General features: G+C 46.4%; 1 protein-coding gene across 1 annotated transcript in view; it reads right to left on the bottom strand.

Annotated features, from left to right (window-relative positions):
- Positions 1–16,799, bottom strand: part of PCF11 (PCF11 cleavage and polyadenylation factor subunit) — a 111,930-nt gene that overhangs the window by 30,621 nt on the left and 64,510 nt on the right. The window contains exons 9-11 of the mRNA XM_029602222.1: positions 12,135–12,240; positions 11,310–11,429; positions 4,936–5,056 (exon numbers count right to left, since the gene is read on the bottom strand). Coding sequence (XP_029458082.1) covers positions 4,936–5,056; positions 11,310–11,429; positions 12,135–12,240 — 347 coding nt within the window. The remainder of the gene's footprint in view (positions 1–4,935; positions 5,057–11,309; positions 11,430–12,134; positions 12,241–16,799) is intronic.

The following is a 16,799-nucleotide window of genomic DNA, read 5'->3' as shown; positions in this document are numbered from 1 at the left end:
GGAGGGAATGCATAAAACAGACCGGTTGTCCACGTGAGGGAGAACGCATCCCTCGGCCGAGAGTGCTGGCTCCGAATGAGAGAGCAGTAATTGTCCACTTTGTGGTTCTGAGGGGACGCAAAGAGGTCTATGTGGGGATAACCCCAGTGGTGAAACAGAGAGGTCGCTACCAAAGGATTGAGAGACCACTCGTGTGGTTGGAAGACACGGCTCAGCCGGTCTGCCAATACATTGTCTACTCCCGGCAGGTAGGTGGCCCTGAGGTACATGGAGCGGGAGAGGGCTTCCGCCCAAATCTGCGCAGCTTCCTGACATAGAAGGAAGGAGCCTGTGCCTCCCTGCTTGTTTATGTACCTCATGGCCACCTGATTGTCTGTCTGAATTAAGATTGTGTGATTCGAGAGGCAATCTTGAAAAGTCCTGAGAGCGTAGCGGATCGCTCGCAGCTCCAGGAAATTTATCTGGTGTTTGGTTTCCTCTGGTGACCAGAATCCTTGAGTTTGTAGATTGTTTACATGGGCTTCCCAACCGATGTTGGAAGCGTCGGTGGTGAGGATTAACTGAGGATCTGGTGGAAGAAAGGCAAACCCTGTAGGAGGTTGACTTGATTGGTCCACCAGGGAAGAGACAGACGGAGTGCATCGGTGATGCGAACAATGGAGGACAGAGGCTGGACAGCTTGGGTCCATTGGGATCTCAGAGTCCATTGCATGACTCTCATGGCCAGGCGGGCCATGGGAGTTACATGAACCGAGGAGGCCATGTGTCCCAGTAGAACTAGGAATTGGCGAGCTGTTGACGTTTGTTGAGACTGCAGTTGGCGAGCTAGGGACACTAGAGTCTTTGCCCGTTGATGAGGAAGGAAGGCTTTTGCCTATAAGGTGTCCAAGTCTGCCCCAATGAAGGATAAGGTCTGAGATGGGACTAAGTAGGATTTCTCGTAATTGACAAGAAACCCTAGAGAAAGCAGAGTTTGAATTGTTAGAGTCAGGGAAGACCGAGCTATTTGCTGGGTTGGGGCCCTAATTAACCAATCGTCCAGGTAGGGGTAGACGTGGACACCTTCCTTCCTGAGGAATGCTGCTACCACCACAAGGCATTTGGTAAAGACTCGTGGTGCGGACGCCAGGCCGAAAGGTAGTACACAGTATTGGTAGTGGTTTCGGCCTACTAGAAAACGCAGGTATTTGCGATGAGATTCTGTGATCGCAATGTGGGTATATGCGTCTTTCAGGTCTAGAGAGCATAGCCAATCCCCTCTTTGCAGCAGAGGGAGCAATGAGCCCAGGGTTACCATCTTGAACTTTTCCTTGGAAAGGTACTTGTTCAGGGCCCGTAGGTCCAGGATTGGACGAAGTCCCCCTGACTTTTTTGGTATCAGGAAGTACCTGGAGTAGAACCCGAGACCTTGCTGTAAGGGAGGAACGGGTTCTATAGCGTTTGACTGTAGGAGAAGAGAAACTTCCTGCTCTAAAAGAACAGAGTGATCGGTAAGTCTCCACGCCTGCAAAGGTGGGGAGTCGGCAGGAAGGGATAGGAAGTTGAGATGGTAACCCTGTGCAATGATTGCTATCACCCACTGATCTGTGGTGATTTGATGCCACTTTTCTAGGAAGTGGCACAGCCGCCCTCCTACCGGTATGGCTGGAAGAGGGGTTTGGCAACTGCTCTCTAAGTGAAAGTCAAAAACCCGCTGCAGGGCTCGGTTGTGGAGCTGCTGCAGTTTTTGTTTACGGGCCTGGCGAGGCTGAGTCTTATGGTAAGACCGTGCAGGCCTAGGTTTTGTTGATGGGGGATAATACTTTCGTGGCCTAAAGAAAGACTTCTTGGAGTCCTTTCTAAAGGGCTGTTTAGAAGGCAAGTCAGGAGGAATGGATGAGAGCTGTTTAAGTGTCTCATGATGATCCTTCAATTCAGCAACAATTTGTTGAATTTGCTCACCAAACAAATTATCCCCTAGGCAGGGTAAATCAGAGAGCCTGTCCTGAACTTCTGGACGAAGGTCAGATGATTTAAGCCAAGCCCAACGTCTGGCAGAGATGGCCGTAGCAGAAATTCTAGTGGAAGCATCAAAGATGTCATAGGCTGTTCGTATTTCATGCTTCCCAGCTTCAAACCCTTTATTTAGAAGGGATTGAAGTTGTGGCTGGAACTGCTCAGGCAAGGCATCAGTATATTCCTGCATCTGTTTCAGGATGACCCTATTATATTGAGTCATATAGAGTTGATAAGAAGCTATTCTGGAAATCAGCATAGCTCCATGATATACCTTCCTACCTATACTATCTAGGAATTTGTTTTCCTTAGTAGGAGGTATGGAAGAATGTGGCTTTAGTCGCTTAGCTTTCTTTTGAGCTGATTCTACGACTACAGAATGATGGTCTAACTGAGGTTTTTGAAAACCAGGTGCTGACTGTACAAGATATGTAGAGTCAGCTTTTTTGTTGACCGGGGAAACAGATCCGGGAGATTCCCAATTCTTTTTAAGAAGGTCTAGAAAAACCTGGTGAATGGGAATAGAAGTGATGACTTTTGGGGCATCCAAAAATTGGTGTAATTCCATCATCTGGTGCCTGTCATCTTGTTCAGATTGAAGTTGGAATGGGACCAACTCTGACATTTCCTTCACAAAATTTATGAAAGAGAGGTCCTCAGGGGGAGAACGCTTTCTACTCTCCGCAGGAGAGGGCGGTGAAGGCAAATCATCGGTGTCAGTAGAGGTATCATCACCCCAAGTATCATAGGGATCTGGATGATGACCCGCAGGACCTCGAGGGGGCTGAACACCTGAAGGCCCAGGCTGAGGTTCCGAAATATCGAGTGGAATCACCGGGGGCATCGAGAAAATCCTCAAAGGAATAGGTGCCGGTGTAGGCATCGAGGGAACCGGTGTTGGTCTTGATGGAATCTGTGTCGGCATCGGAAACCTCGGTGGAGCAGAGGTGCATATCGCCCCCGAAGAAGAAATCGGTGGCGAGGGACGACCTGGCATCGATTGAACAATTCCTGAAGGGGGAATTCGATACGGTGTTTCTCCGCTTGATGAAAGACCTGTCGGTGACAGCGGTCTTACCGGTGTCGGTGACTGAGGTATCACCGGTGGAAGGGCTGTCATGAACGCCTCCATGTGGTGTAGCAGCGGTGCCAGTGCTGCTGCAATCGGCTCGGTGACCGGTTCCACTCTCGGTGCCGGAGTCAGTGCCGGAGGAGTCTGGAACCTTAGCATCGCCTTGTCGATGGCCTCCTGGACCAGCCGATCCAGTTCTGCCCGGAGACCAGGGGTAACAAGACCCGGCTCGACGGGAGAGGGAGGCTGAGGCTGAGCCGGAGGGACCACCGTCACCGGTGGGATCACGGCTCCCAAACCCTGAGGGGGTGAGGGTTGCTTCGGTGCCTGCGAAACAGTAGTGGACGGTGCCACTTCTGATCGAGACTTTTTTGGCTGTGGCTCGGTCGGTGCTGAGGTCGATGACGTCGATTCCTCGACAGGCCGAGACTTATGACGTCGATGGCGATGTTTTTCTTTCCGATCCCCTCGAGCATCAGGGGAAGGAACGGGAGTCGATGGCCGCGAAGTCATCGATGGCGGACGGTCACCGAAGGGTGGTCGATGATGATGAGACCTCGACGGTGCCGGTTCCGATGACGTCGATGCAATCGATGGCGTTGGGGTACGAGCTTGGAAGAGGAGCCCCATCTTCTCCATTCTGGCCTTGCGACTCTTTGGTGTCATTAGGGCACATTTGGTGCAAGTCAGAACATCATGCTCGCTCCCTAAACACAAAACACAGACTCTATGAGGGTCTGTGATTGACATAGTTCGGGTACAGTCCAGACACCGACGGAACCCCGACGCCATGGCAAAAGGCCAAAAATTTAGCCGCGGGACTGTCGAGTGCCAACGGGCCTCAAGGGCCAAACTCGACGGAAGTCGACCAAACGACGGCAAAAACTTACCGAAGTTCCGCGGACCGAAAAATTCGTCAAAGGGAGACCCCTGAGGGGCAAATTTTTCTCAGTATTAGTTATTTCGAATTTCCTGTCAGGAACGTGGTTAAGAGCTCTTCTACCGCGTGGCTACTGCTGCGCGGAAAAAAGAAGACTGAAGGGAGACCCCTGCTGGCTGCAGGGTTAGTGCCGTGCTGGGCATGCCCAGTAGGGGCCAGTCAAAGTTCCTGAAACTTTGACAGAAGTTTTCCGTGGTTGGGCTCCATCCTCGATGTCACCCATTTGTGAGGACAACCATCCTGCTTGTCCTGTGAGAAATTTCTTTACAAAGAGGGTGGTGGATGCATGAAACAGCCTCCCAGTGAAAGTGGTGGAGACAGTATCTGAATTCAAGAAAGCATGGGATACATACAAGGAATCTCTAAGGAAGTGATGCTAAATTAACTGGATGGATGGGCAGACTGGTTGGGCTATAGACTTTTTTCTGTCTTCACGTTTGTATGTATCCATTGGGGGGTGAGGGTGGAGAGAGAGAGAGAGAGAGAGCACGCATGCAGGAAAGAGAGAGAGAGAGAGAGAGAGAGAACACGTCCATGTGGAAGTTCAAACAAACAAAACACAGGGGCTCATGAGGCAAAGTGCACACGGAAACTCCCACCCAGATTCAGCATTAAAATTTACTAAGCTAGAGAGATGGGTCTGTTCACCACCATCGGATGACATCACCCACGTGTCATGGCTAATCCAGCCCTGCTTGTTGATAAGAGAAAGAAAATACATACAGTGGCACGGGAATACCTTGCACCTGCCAGTGTTCACATATTAAAACAAAATAAGAACCTTATACAGATGTACTACTTCAGCTGCTGTCAAACGGGATGCGTTGTACTCAATTGTTTTTTGGCAGGTTTGAACTTATTAAATTGGTATGCACTGAAATGTGTGCCAGATATAGCAGAAGCTGTACTGCATTATTAATTTACTTACTGTTTCAACTCTTCGATTGTAAAATTTGTGAGGTCTGGGATATTCTGATCCTCATTTTGCTCTTCCTCCTCTTCCTCTTCCTCCTCCTCAGGGACAGGCTGTGCAGAAACGTCACTCAGTTCTTGAAAAGAAAAACAATTCAAGACCACAGTTTTAGAAATAAAAAGCACAATATTACTTTAGTTTTATAATCAGTTCATTTAATTCATGTAAATATCAACTGAATGTTCCTCATCTAACACATATAACCATTTTGCCCAATTAGTTGCTGCAATTAATTTGCAAAAAAATTATACCCCTACAAAAGTGCATGAACTAAAATAAAAGCAGGAAAGAGATAAAAATGGATCTTGCTATAATTTTGCCTTCTAAATGCTGAACTTGAAGTACTATCAAGTCCTCCTTTCTCTTAACATATCTGTCTACTTATCCCCATGAGATAGGTGAAAATTGTAATTAAGAAAATAATCAAGCCTTAAGTTCCCAGAGGAGGAACATGCTGTTTACTGGTCACTACTGTAATTTAACTGTAAATAAATTAAACAATGCAGAAAGCATTCTGTTACGACAGCATGCTAGCTTGGTACATTATGGCAGTTGCTACCTGGAAATCTTCTACAACTGAAAAGATTAGTATCTTAAGGCCTGAAAATGTGCGCAGAATGGAAGAAATCAGTCTTATTCCTGTGCTGTCATTTAGTGCCTAACGCAGTCTAAAGTAAATACAGCAAAAATTATCTGCCCGTAACAGGTGTTTCAAAGGACAGCAGGATGCAAATCCTTACAGGTGGGTAATGTCATCCAACAGAATCCGAGCTTGTGAGATTTACTTCAAAGGATCTAGATGCTTTGCTATGCTCTACTGAGCATGTGCTGTTCCATGCTGAGGATGCTGTATAGAGAATTCTCTTTAAATAGTTTAGAACATACAGGAATCAACTCCAAGGGAAGGTGGGTGAGTTCTGTGATGACTTATATCCCGCTATCCTCGGAGAAATCCAGTTACAGATACATAACATTTTCTGAAAACAAACAGGATGTTAAATCCTCACAGGTGGGGGAATCCCTAGCTACAGGCTACCCGCAACAAAAAAAAATGTGTGGGGGGGGGGGGGGGGGGGGGGGGGGAGGAAAAAATTCTTCTTTGGGGCAAGGTAGCAATCACAAAAGGAGAAAGTGACCGGCCCACCGGTGACAACCCCTTCTTCATACCGTCCTGCAGAAACTCCAGGATTATGGGAACTTTAGCTGTCCGCGGGAGAGAACCCGCGGTCCTCACACCAGGCCTCAAATACTCTCCAGATCCATATGTAAGACAGGGATGTGGAGAACTTGTGTGCTCGGAGCAGGATGTCAATCACTGTCTTTGAGTGACCGCGCTTCTTTGGGCTAGTCATTTCAAGGGCCAGACCGTAAGAGAGAATCAAGACAGATCTTCGTGGAGGATCGGGCCCTGCCAGAGAAGGTCCCTGTGTGGAGGTAGGCACAGAGGGTTCCCCGCATGTAGTCTTCGCATGTGTGCGTACCATGGTCGTCTTGGCCAGTCCGGGGCGACTATTAGAACTAGCCCCCTGTGATGCTCTATCTGGCGGATGACCCTGCCCAGTAATGGCCATGGAGGGAAGGCGTGCAGAAGGTCTTCCTCTAGCCAGGTCTGGACGAGAACGTTGATTCCTAGGGATGTAGTTCTCGTCTGTGGCAGAAGAACCTGGGAACTTGGGCACTGAGATGGGTGGCCAGGAAATCCATGGCTGGGAGGCCCCAGCGATTTACTATCAGTGGGAAGGCTGTGGCAGACAGCGTCCGTTCCCCCGAGTCCGAGGTCTCTCTGCTGCAGTAGTCTGCAGAGACGTTGTCTTTTCCCGCGATGTGGAAGGCAGAGATCCCTTGAAGGTTTGTTTCTGCCCATGCCATGAGGGGTTCTATTTCCAAAGACACCTGCTGGCTCTTGGTTCCTCCCTGGCTGTTGACATTAGCAACTGTTGTGGCATTGTCCGACCTTAACCTGATTGATTCTCCACAGAGTCTGTGGCTGAATCGCAGGCACGCTAGTCTGACTGCTCGGGTTTCAAGGCGGTTTATATTCCAAACCGCCTCTTTCTTGTTCCACTGTCCCTGGGTCGTCAGTTCCTGATAGTGGGCTCCCCACCCTCACAGGCTGGCATCCATAGTGAGCAATATCCAGTTCGGTGGGGATAGGCTTACTCCTCTGCTTAGGTGGTCTTCCTGTAGCCATCCTTGGAGCTGGGTCCGAACCTCTGCTGGTAGTTGGAGATGAATTGGGTAGTCCGGGGACAGTGGGTTTCATCGTGACAGTAGGGAGCACTGGAGTGGTCGCATATAGGCCCCTGCCTATGGAACGGCCTCCAGGGTTGATGTCATGAGGCCGAGGACTTGATGCATTGGTCATCAATCGTCGCAATTGTGCCATCAATTTCCTTCTCCTCGTAGCGGGGAGGAAGACTCTGTTCGGCTTCGAACTGGGCTCCCAGGTACTCTATTTATTTATTTTATTTATTTAAAAACTTTTATATACCGGTATTAGTATGCATACATCATACCGGTTTACAATGTAACTTTAAAGGTAGAAATTACAATGAACAGGGAGGGCGAACAAGGAGGAGTATACAAAGAGCAGGAGGTGGAGGAATTAAAGCAATAAATAAAAACTGCAACGGACTATTTACAGGAATATACAAGGCGTAGGCAAGATACTTGCAGTGACTGAGAGGGCTGTAGACTGCTTTAGTGACTGAGACTGAGTGCTCTAGTGACTGAGTGTCTGAGTGCTCTAGTGACTGAGAGGGCTGTAGACTGCTTTTGCGCGTGTTCACGACCCACCCGAGATCCTGCAGAAGGCTCTTGACTCTGCTGGTCACCTGTCGGCTCTCCTCAGGAGAGTTTGTCCAGATCAGCCAGTCATCCAGGTAAGGATGTACCAGGATTCCTTCCTTTCTCAGTGCTGCCGCCACAACCACCATAATTTTGGTGATCCTGATGGACTGGGATGTGAAGATAGACTTCAGAGAGGTCCAGGTTAGGAACTCTCCAGGTTGTACTGCCATTATAACTGAGCGCAGAGTTTCCATGCGGAACTGTAGTATCCACAGACAACAGTTGACGTTGTTGAGATCCAGGATGGGCCAGAATGACCGTTCCTTCTTGGGAACGATAAAATAGATTGAACAGCGCCCAGTATTTTGTTGGGGCACAGGAACCGGAGTTATTCCCTTCAGGCTGAGTAATCTTGATAGAGTGGCTTCTACTGCCAGCCTTTTGATATGGGAGTGGCAGGGTGACATAATAAATGTGTCCCGAAGAATGCAGTGGGACTCCAGAGAGTAACCTTCTCAAATGATGTTTAGCACCCATTTGTCCGACGTGATCTCAACACATCTTTGGTAAAAGAGGGACAGTCGACCTCCTATTTCCTTTTCCCGTGGATGGATCGGCCCCCTCTCATTGGGGAGCACGGCTGAAGCCTGCTCCCGGGCCTGCTCCTCTCTTGGTTTGTTGGTGCCAAAAGGATTGGGGCCTTTCGGAAGGGCAGGGTGCTTGGAACTGTGAGTTCTTGTAGGGCATAAAGCGTTGAGAACCTCTGCCCCTGGCTCTTCTGGGCGAGGGGCGCTGGGATCTTTAACTCCTGTCTTCTTGGTAGCCGAGGTAATGGTGGTTTCGCCCCACTTGCCTGCTAACTTTTCCATTTCATTTCCGGATAGGAGATCCTTTTTAAAAGGGCATTCTCATGAGATTTGCTTTAGGAGTCGCGTCAGCAGGCCAATTTTGCAGCCATAACTGTCTTCTGGCTGTCACTACAGAGGGTACTCCTCAGGCTGAGGTACGCACTGGGTCTGAACTTGCGTCAGTCAGGAAAGCTGCTACAGGTTCCATCATCTCGACAGTATACATTCCAATGTTATATGACTCTCTCTCGAGGAGTAAGCAGGAACGTACCACCAGTGCGCAGCAGGAAGCAATCTGCAGTGTCATTGCTGTTGTGTCAAAGGCCTGCTTATGGATGGACTTCTGTCCTGAGTGTCCTTTAATGCAGCCCCTCCCTCTACGGGAATGGCTGTTCGCTTTGAGACCGCGTAGACCATGGCGTCCACTTTTGGAAAGCGCAGACGTTTCTTGGCCAATGGTTCCAGAGGGTATAAGGCTTCCAAGGCCCTACCTCCTTTAAAGCTGGCCTCCGGGGCATCACACTCCAGGTCAACCAGTTCCTGGATGGCTTCCATCATCGGGAACTAGTATGAGGCTTTACGAAGGAACACCAGGATGGGCTGGTTCTTTGGTTCCGCCATAGGGTCCGTGCCTGGAAAACCCAGAGTCTTCAGAGTCTGGGAAACAAGGGCTGGTAATTCATCCTTGTGAGAAAAACGAAGCATGGTTCCAGGTCTAGAGGGATTTCTTCTTCTTCCAGAGAGCCGTCATCAACCTAATGCAGCCCCTTCTGAGGTATTCGGGTCCCTGCCCAGGAGACTCTTAGGCGAGGCATTCGAGGAAGGCCGGGAGGGTTTTGTGCTTCCGGCAGGGGTTGAGCCTGTGATGCAGCCGGGGCTGACTGAGCCTGTACAAAGGCTTGCAGCCATTGGAAAAGATTCTGACCAGGGTCCATGTTAATCCCAGGGGAAGTCAGAGTAGGGGCCCCTGAGGTGCCCTCCTGAGGAGAAGTCCTCTCGGAGTTGCATAGGTCCGGGGAGCTATCGAGAGTAGTAGCTCCAGACCCTCCTCATACCGAGACGGACCAGGCTTTGGTCCCCCCTGGGCTTCTTTACAAGGCCGACACAGGCAGGCCTCTAGTTCAGGCGGCGTGGCTCTTATGTGACAGGCTGTGCAAAGAGTGCCTTCTGGCCTTCTTAGACGCCGGTGCCAATGAATGTATGTCTAGGCGCACAAGTTTCACTGCGTGTGAGGCTTTGTGCTCGACTGTAGTTATGCGCACGGTGATTATTTGTGCATGGTCGTAGTTATGTGCACGGTGATTATTTGTACGCGGCCGTAGTTATGTGCAGTGATTATTTGTGTGTGGCTATAGTTATGCGCACGGTGAATATTTGTGCACGGCCTGCGCCAGGAGTGCGCTCGGCAAACTTGTGGTTGTGCGTACAGTCCAGTTGTGCACGTGGCTACGCTGTGTGAGAGGCCTTGAGTTGCGTGCGCAAGAATGCGCATCGGCCACCGGAATGTCCTGCGCATATCGCCGAAGGGAAGGTAAGATGGCGCCGCCAAGCCCCGTGTGCAAGATGGCGCCCCCTCTCCCCCCCCCCGCGTGAGGGTCTCCACGTGTGTGGACCCTTGCACCAGATCGAGGCCTAGCCTAACCAAGGTTGCTCAACCCGATCGGTGCTCCCTTTCAACTCGCTGGAAGCAGAGTCGGTACGGCAAACCAAGTTCTGGAGACCGGAGACCTGAATGTAAAGTTTCCTTTTTACCTGGTCTCGTCGCTTACCGCTTGCGCATTAGACAGTCTCCAGCTACAGGGGAGAGAGTTTTACCTTCACTGCCGCGCTCGGATGTGCACCCACTGCCTTTAAGCCACTCAGGGGGCTAAGTCCATGCCGGGACCAAGGCATACCCCTGAGGGATATCGGAGAGGGGAGGGACCCTTAGGTTTCACCGCAGGAGAGCGGGGCTCGATCTTCCTAAAGGCAGATTTTCTTTCTTCTTTGTTCTAATTACTAACACTATTCTAGTGTGTGGGATAGTGTCCGCATCTGCTGTGAAAACGGAGAAATACTGAAGAGCTAATCTTACTGCACGGGTATATGTAGAGTGACGTCAGCTTTGAAATCTGACTCTGTCTTCCATCTGCTATCAGGAGAGCACAATACCCATTGGTCCTGAGTCCATCTGGCTACACGCTAGGAAAGTTGTGGTTGTTGCCTAAGCAAGTACGCATTTGTCATGGGAATTCAGCATAATGGGCACTTACTAAAGATGCTGCTCTCTTTTTAGGATGTTAGCCGCCCACAGAGTCAAGGGAACTTAAAAAAATATTTGAAATGTTTATTAAAAACTAAACAAGAGGCCCTGAGAGAACACACGCAACATTTTGAAAAGTTTCTCACCAGACAAAAGCACCCATCTGTTGAGAACCACAGAAAACCAGAAACTGAAGAGGGCCCTGTGAGACATCCATGACATGGGATAGCACCCAAACGTTCAGTAGAACATACCAAAGCCTCTAGAAGCTTTGAAGTAAATTTCACCAACCTGGTCTCTATCAGATGACATCACCCACCTGTGAGAACCTATTTTGCTTGTCCTCAGAGAACCAGTTCTTATATTGTTTGTTTTTTGTTTCTTAAATATTAAAAAAGCATTTTACTACCTGAAGCTTCTAATCCAAATAACTTAAACCATTTACTTACGAGTTGAAGAAGAATCAGTTTGTGATGATTTAAGAATTCCTGTTGAAATTAGTTTTGAGAATAACTCATTTACATCAAGCTGACCAAGATGATTCTCAGAGTATGGAAAAGGAGGACCACCTTAAACAGAAGGATAAAATGCATTAGATGTATTCATTTATGTCCAGTGCTATGTAATATTAAATTAAAATTGCACAAGGCTTATTCAAAGGCCTAGTAGCCATCTAAGCTGTTAGTCTGTAAGCTGACCATGATCAGAAATGAAATGGATTTGGTGGATGCAATCCCAGTCACTCTCCGAAGACCTCTGACTCAGGAATGAATGACTGAGCTCAGACTTCTCCAAACTGCAACTGATATGCCTATTCAGAGAACTAGAATGAGGGTTACTGGCCATGCTGATGAACCAGCGTTCAGAAACTCCCATCTTGGTCTCAGAAGAAGACAGAGTGTGCTGCTATGATCATCATTCCCTGCAAATGAGTTTATGGAGGAGCAGGGGAGGAAAAAATGTTGTGAACCATAATTTGATAGTATGTCATGTACTGTATATTTAATAATCACTTCCCTTGCATCCCAGAGCAAAGGATTCAGCAGAAATGAAAACAGGTAAAATCGTGCCAGGACTTGGATGGGAACAGTGCATTCAGGGCTTAATATGAAACCATTAGCAATTTTGGAATTTAGTAATAATTTATTTCTATACCATTTCTGAGCAGCTCCACACCTTCCACTGTTAAAGCCAAAGAGATGAGGCAAGAAAATAATTCTCTCCTGAAAATTACAGTCAACACACAAATTGCTGAAGGCGCATATTGACCCTACCTGTTTGATTTTGAGCAAAGGATCCTGAATTTTGTGCTTGAGTTGGCAAAAATGGCTGGCCTTGACTGAAAGGCACAGGTTGGTTAATACCATGAAGAACAGGGATCTGGAAAATGTAGATTTTTGTTAATATTTACTTTCTTCAACAGCTGTTTTTAACTAACACAGAAATATACATAACTCATAACTATGTACACAATGACAGGGTAAGTAAATACAAAGATTGTACTGGATTGACAAAGCAAGTCTCCCATAAAATGCTTTTTATGAGTCCAACAAAATAAAATCCAAAATGTATTAAAATTCCCAGCAAGATGTTTAAATAACTGTATTGAAAATAAATGAAATGAAAAACAGATTAAGATGTACTATGATGTAAATCTTCTTACAAGAATAGGTTTTCATAGGTTCACTTTCTAAAAAGATCAGATTCTACTTGCTTAAAACAATATCATCAAAACATGCAACCACAATGTTAAAATTCACATATAAACCATCTATTTGGCAACTTCAGTTGGTTTAATAAATGAAAGGGTGAACAAAATTGTAAACATATATCTATTGCTGTACACTACAATACACACTCCAGTATCAGGAATAAATTTCATAAAACCTAAGATATCATCCACAGCTGTAGAAACAGCCCCAACATATTATAGCTGGCCTTGAACTAGGATCTATATGGTTTGGGGCTAGTGTTCTCCTTCACATTTGTCACAATCCACTGTAAATCAAGGTGACCCAGAAGAGAAACTTGCCATGTAATATTTACTGATAGAATAAATGGAACATGCTGTCCAATGCAATCTGCAGTGACCCACCCGCCACCTCAAGCCTTTTTTTCTCTATCCTGTAAACCCAAACTATGAGGGTGCCCAACACTGACACAAAAGGGTTCCCCCTTCCCTCACAGGAATGGAATCCTCTCTGTGCTCCTTCTCTACAAGATGACAGGCACGCAGAGAATATAATACTGGAGATTTCAGTTCCTCCAAAGAAAAAAAAAGGCATAACCTGATCCTCACTCATAGGAGAATTCATTTTATTCCAGCTCCCTTTACCAATCCTTTGTGCTAATCTCACTTTTTTTTTTTTTTTTTGGAAGGAATTCCTGGGGAGGAAGATGACTACACTGCTGTAGATCCCAAAGTTACTGCAGTAAGCCAGAGAAAATGGGCACCCAAGGAATCTGAAGGGTCTGGCTATTCACTGCTGCATGGCAAAACAGGCAGTCTCTAAAACGCCATCCTCTAGGCTACAGGGGGGGTGGGGGGCGCTGTATTCCCCTCTCACTACTCCACTGCAACAAAATGGCCACTGTAGACTCTCCCACTGCCCAGAGATCTCCCCAGTGCAATAAGCTGCTGCCTAGAAGATCCCCCCTCTCCCCCGGGCTTCACCTCCCACAGGCTGCCAAATACCCTGATCGCCCCCTACTACTCTGCACACGCGGTCCCCAAACACCAAAATATCTGCGACTCACTAGATTCCAGCACAGCTACCACCGCAGCAAGCTCAGGCTGCCAAGCAAAATATTCTCTTTTTTCTCTCTCTCCTTTTCTTATACTCTTTATTACTACCCATAAAGATCATACACAGCAGTTAAAGGGGAACTGAAGAAAGGCAACAAAGCTAGGGAGGAAGGAGAGAAGGGAACAATCCCCAAACATCATAAGACAAGAAGCTCTGCCAAAGAGTTGCCTTAGTTTGGCAAGCATATGGAGAAGTTAATCTGTAAACTGAACTCTCCCCAGACCTTCACTAAGGGAAGGAGCCTGGGGCTCTTTCCTCAGGAGCCAGTCCTCCCTAACTGCCTTGGTTTTCTTTTTTTACTTCCACAAACTCTAGCTCCCAAGACTTGCCAGCCAGCTTTAACAGGGACAAGGAGAAGAAAAGGAGGATGCTGAGGGAGACACGTGAAGGGCCACAAAAATATGGCACCTTACCTTTCTGGAAGCTCTTCACTTTCAGACTGCTCAACAGAGTGAGGCCCCCCCCCCCCATCTCCCCCATCCTATTGCTAACAAAACCAACCGATATCCACTCAAGTAAGTGAGGGAGACTGAGCTGTCACCTCAGGAGCTCGAAACTCCATGCAGCCAGGTGTAAGTTCACAGCACTGGAAATGTACAGCCACCAAACTCTCAACTATAACCTCCAACCAATTGTACTTACCCTCCTCATCCAATCAAAGAATAATTATTGTATTTGACTTGTTTTACTTCTGTTTATGCTCATTACTGTTAAAAAATGTTCACTTTGTAAACCGTTATGATGGCTCTACCGAATAACGGTATATAAAACTCATCAAATAAATAAATAAATAAATTTGCTAGAGACGGAGAATACTGGCAGGCTGATGTCAGCACAGAGGCAACTGAAGGATGACATTAGCAAGTTTGATCTCTGTCTCCATTTGCTGGTTGGGATGCATAATCCTTTGGTAACAGACTGGCCAGACTGGATGAAGAGGAAAACTATTTTCTTAAAGCTTAAATAACCAAACACAGTGAAAATCAGTATTATATGAACTCTCCAAACAAATAGGCTGATACAGTACAGTGCGCTCCAACGGAGCGCACTGTTAACCCGCCACTGGACACGCGTTTTCCCTTACCCCTTATTCAGTAAGGGGCCGAAAACGCACACCCAATCCGCCGAACCTAATAGCGCCTGCAACATGCAAATGCATGTTGATGGCCCTATTAGGTATTCCCGTGCGATACAGAAAGTAAAATGTGCAGCCAAGCCGCACATTTTACTTTCAGAAATTAGCGCCTACCCAAGGCCAGGGTGCTTTTCTGTGCACCCTCAGACTTAATATCATGGCGATATTAAGTCGGAGGTCCCGAAACTTTCCAAAAGTAAAAAGAAAAAAAAAATTTGAAGTCGGCCGGCGGCTGTCGGGTCGAAAACCGGACGCTCAATTTTGCCAGTGTCCGGTTTCTGAGCCCGTGGCTGTCAGTGGGCTTGAGAACCGATGCCGGCAAAATTGAGCGTCGGCTGTCAAACCCGCTGACAGCCGCCGCTCCGGTCCAAAAGGAGGCGCTAGGGACGCGCTAGTGTCCCTAGCGCCTCCTTTTGCCCATTTTTACTGCCGGGCCTCATTTAAATACAGAATCGCGCGCACAGGAGAGTGGCCTGTTCACCCGCTCACTTTACTGAATCGGCCCGAAAAATAGATCAAGGCTCTGTATTCTATTTTGTCAATGTTTAAATAAATTAAACTATAAATCTTAAGTTTGAAAATTACTTACTAAATTTTAGCTATTCAGATAGTATTTCTACTACTACTACCCTGAGCAACCTTATTATAAAGTGCATTATAGTAACCATCCTCAGTTTTAACTATGTTATACTTGAAGATATTCTGGCATATAGGGATATGCTTATCAGTCATTTGACTGTTCTAAACTACAATGATTGCTAGATCACTATGTGGAAAAGAACTAATTCAGGATCTACTTTTAGAAAAGATGGACTTAGTATGTGTCACAGACTTGGTTATCGGATACCAATAATTTATTCTTGAGGGAAGAGTGACACTTCATTCTTACTGCAAACAGCTGATTCACTAAAGGTGAGTATCAAGCTGTAGATGATGCTTTTAGAACTGGGAGATGGAATTACAAAATGCCTTTGAGTGAGTAGAGCCATTAAAATACTGGTCATCCTCGTGTCTCATAAAGCTTCTTAGTTTACTAACCATCATCAGTCATGCGCTTGAGAGATCTTGGCATAAGCTAAATAGAAGGCAAATAAACTCAGTTGAAAGCTTATAATTTGAAAATTCATCAGACAAAAACTCATGACTAAAATTACAACCAAAAATAACTCAAAAAAGCTAATTAAAGTTGTGTCATTTGTTACAGCCATATAAGAACATAAGAAGTTGCCATACTGGGTCAGACCAAGGTCCATCAAGCCCAGCATTCTGTCTTCAACAATGGCCAGTCCTGGGTTACAAGTAACCGGCAGATCTCCTTATCTATTTCTTTCCTCTCACTACATAAGAACACTTATCCCAGGGATAAGTGCTGGCTTTCCCAAGTCTACCTGGCTATTTATTTATTTACACACATTTACATTCCACTCATCTCAGAGTATCTGTACTAAGTGGATTACAAAACAAATACTTTAATCATTTTTAAACATTAAACATTAAAAAAATAGTCAAATATAAATGGAACATATTTACTAACCATATACATAATTAACTTCAAACAACAAACATCAAGCACATGAAACAATTCTAATTAAAATGATCAATTAAAAGCTAAAGAAAATAAGGATAAGTGTTCATGAACTTGTCCAATCCTTTTTTGGACTCCATTATGTTAGTTGCCTTGACCACATCCACTGGCATTAGATGCCATAATAGTACGCAGAGTTTAAAAAAAAAAAATACTTCCTACAGATTTGTTTTAAATATGCTGGTTGCTAGTTTCACGGAGTGCCCCCTAGTCCTAATGTTATTTGAAAGGGTAAATATGTTCCCTATTTACCCACTTCACACCACTCATGGTTTCATAAATTACAATTATCTCTCCTCTGGCTCTTTTCGAAGCTAAAGAGCCATAATTTTATTTATTTATTTTATATACTATCATTCCAAATAAAGATCACAATGGTTTACAACATAACATACATATTATGGCATGACTT

This window comes from Rhinatrema bivittatum, chromosome 5, assembly GCF_901001135.1.
Source record: "Rhinatrema bivittatum chromosome 5, aRhiBiv1.1, whole genome shotgun sequence".
In the NCBI taxonomy this organism is placed as follows: Eukaryota; Metazoa; Chordata; class Amphibia; order Gymnophiona; family Rhinatrematidae; genus Rhinatrema; species Rhinatrema bivittatum.
The sequence above is the reverse complement of the archived record's forward strand: the minus strand, read 5'-3'. Positions and strand labels throughout refer to the sequence as shown.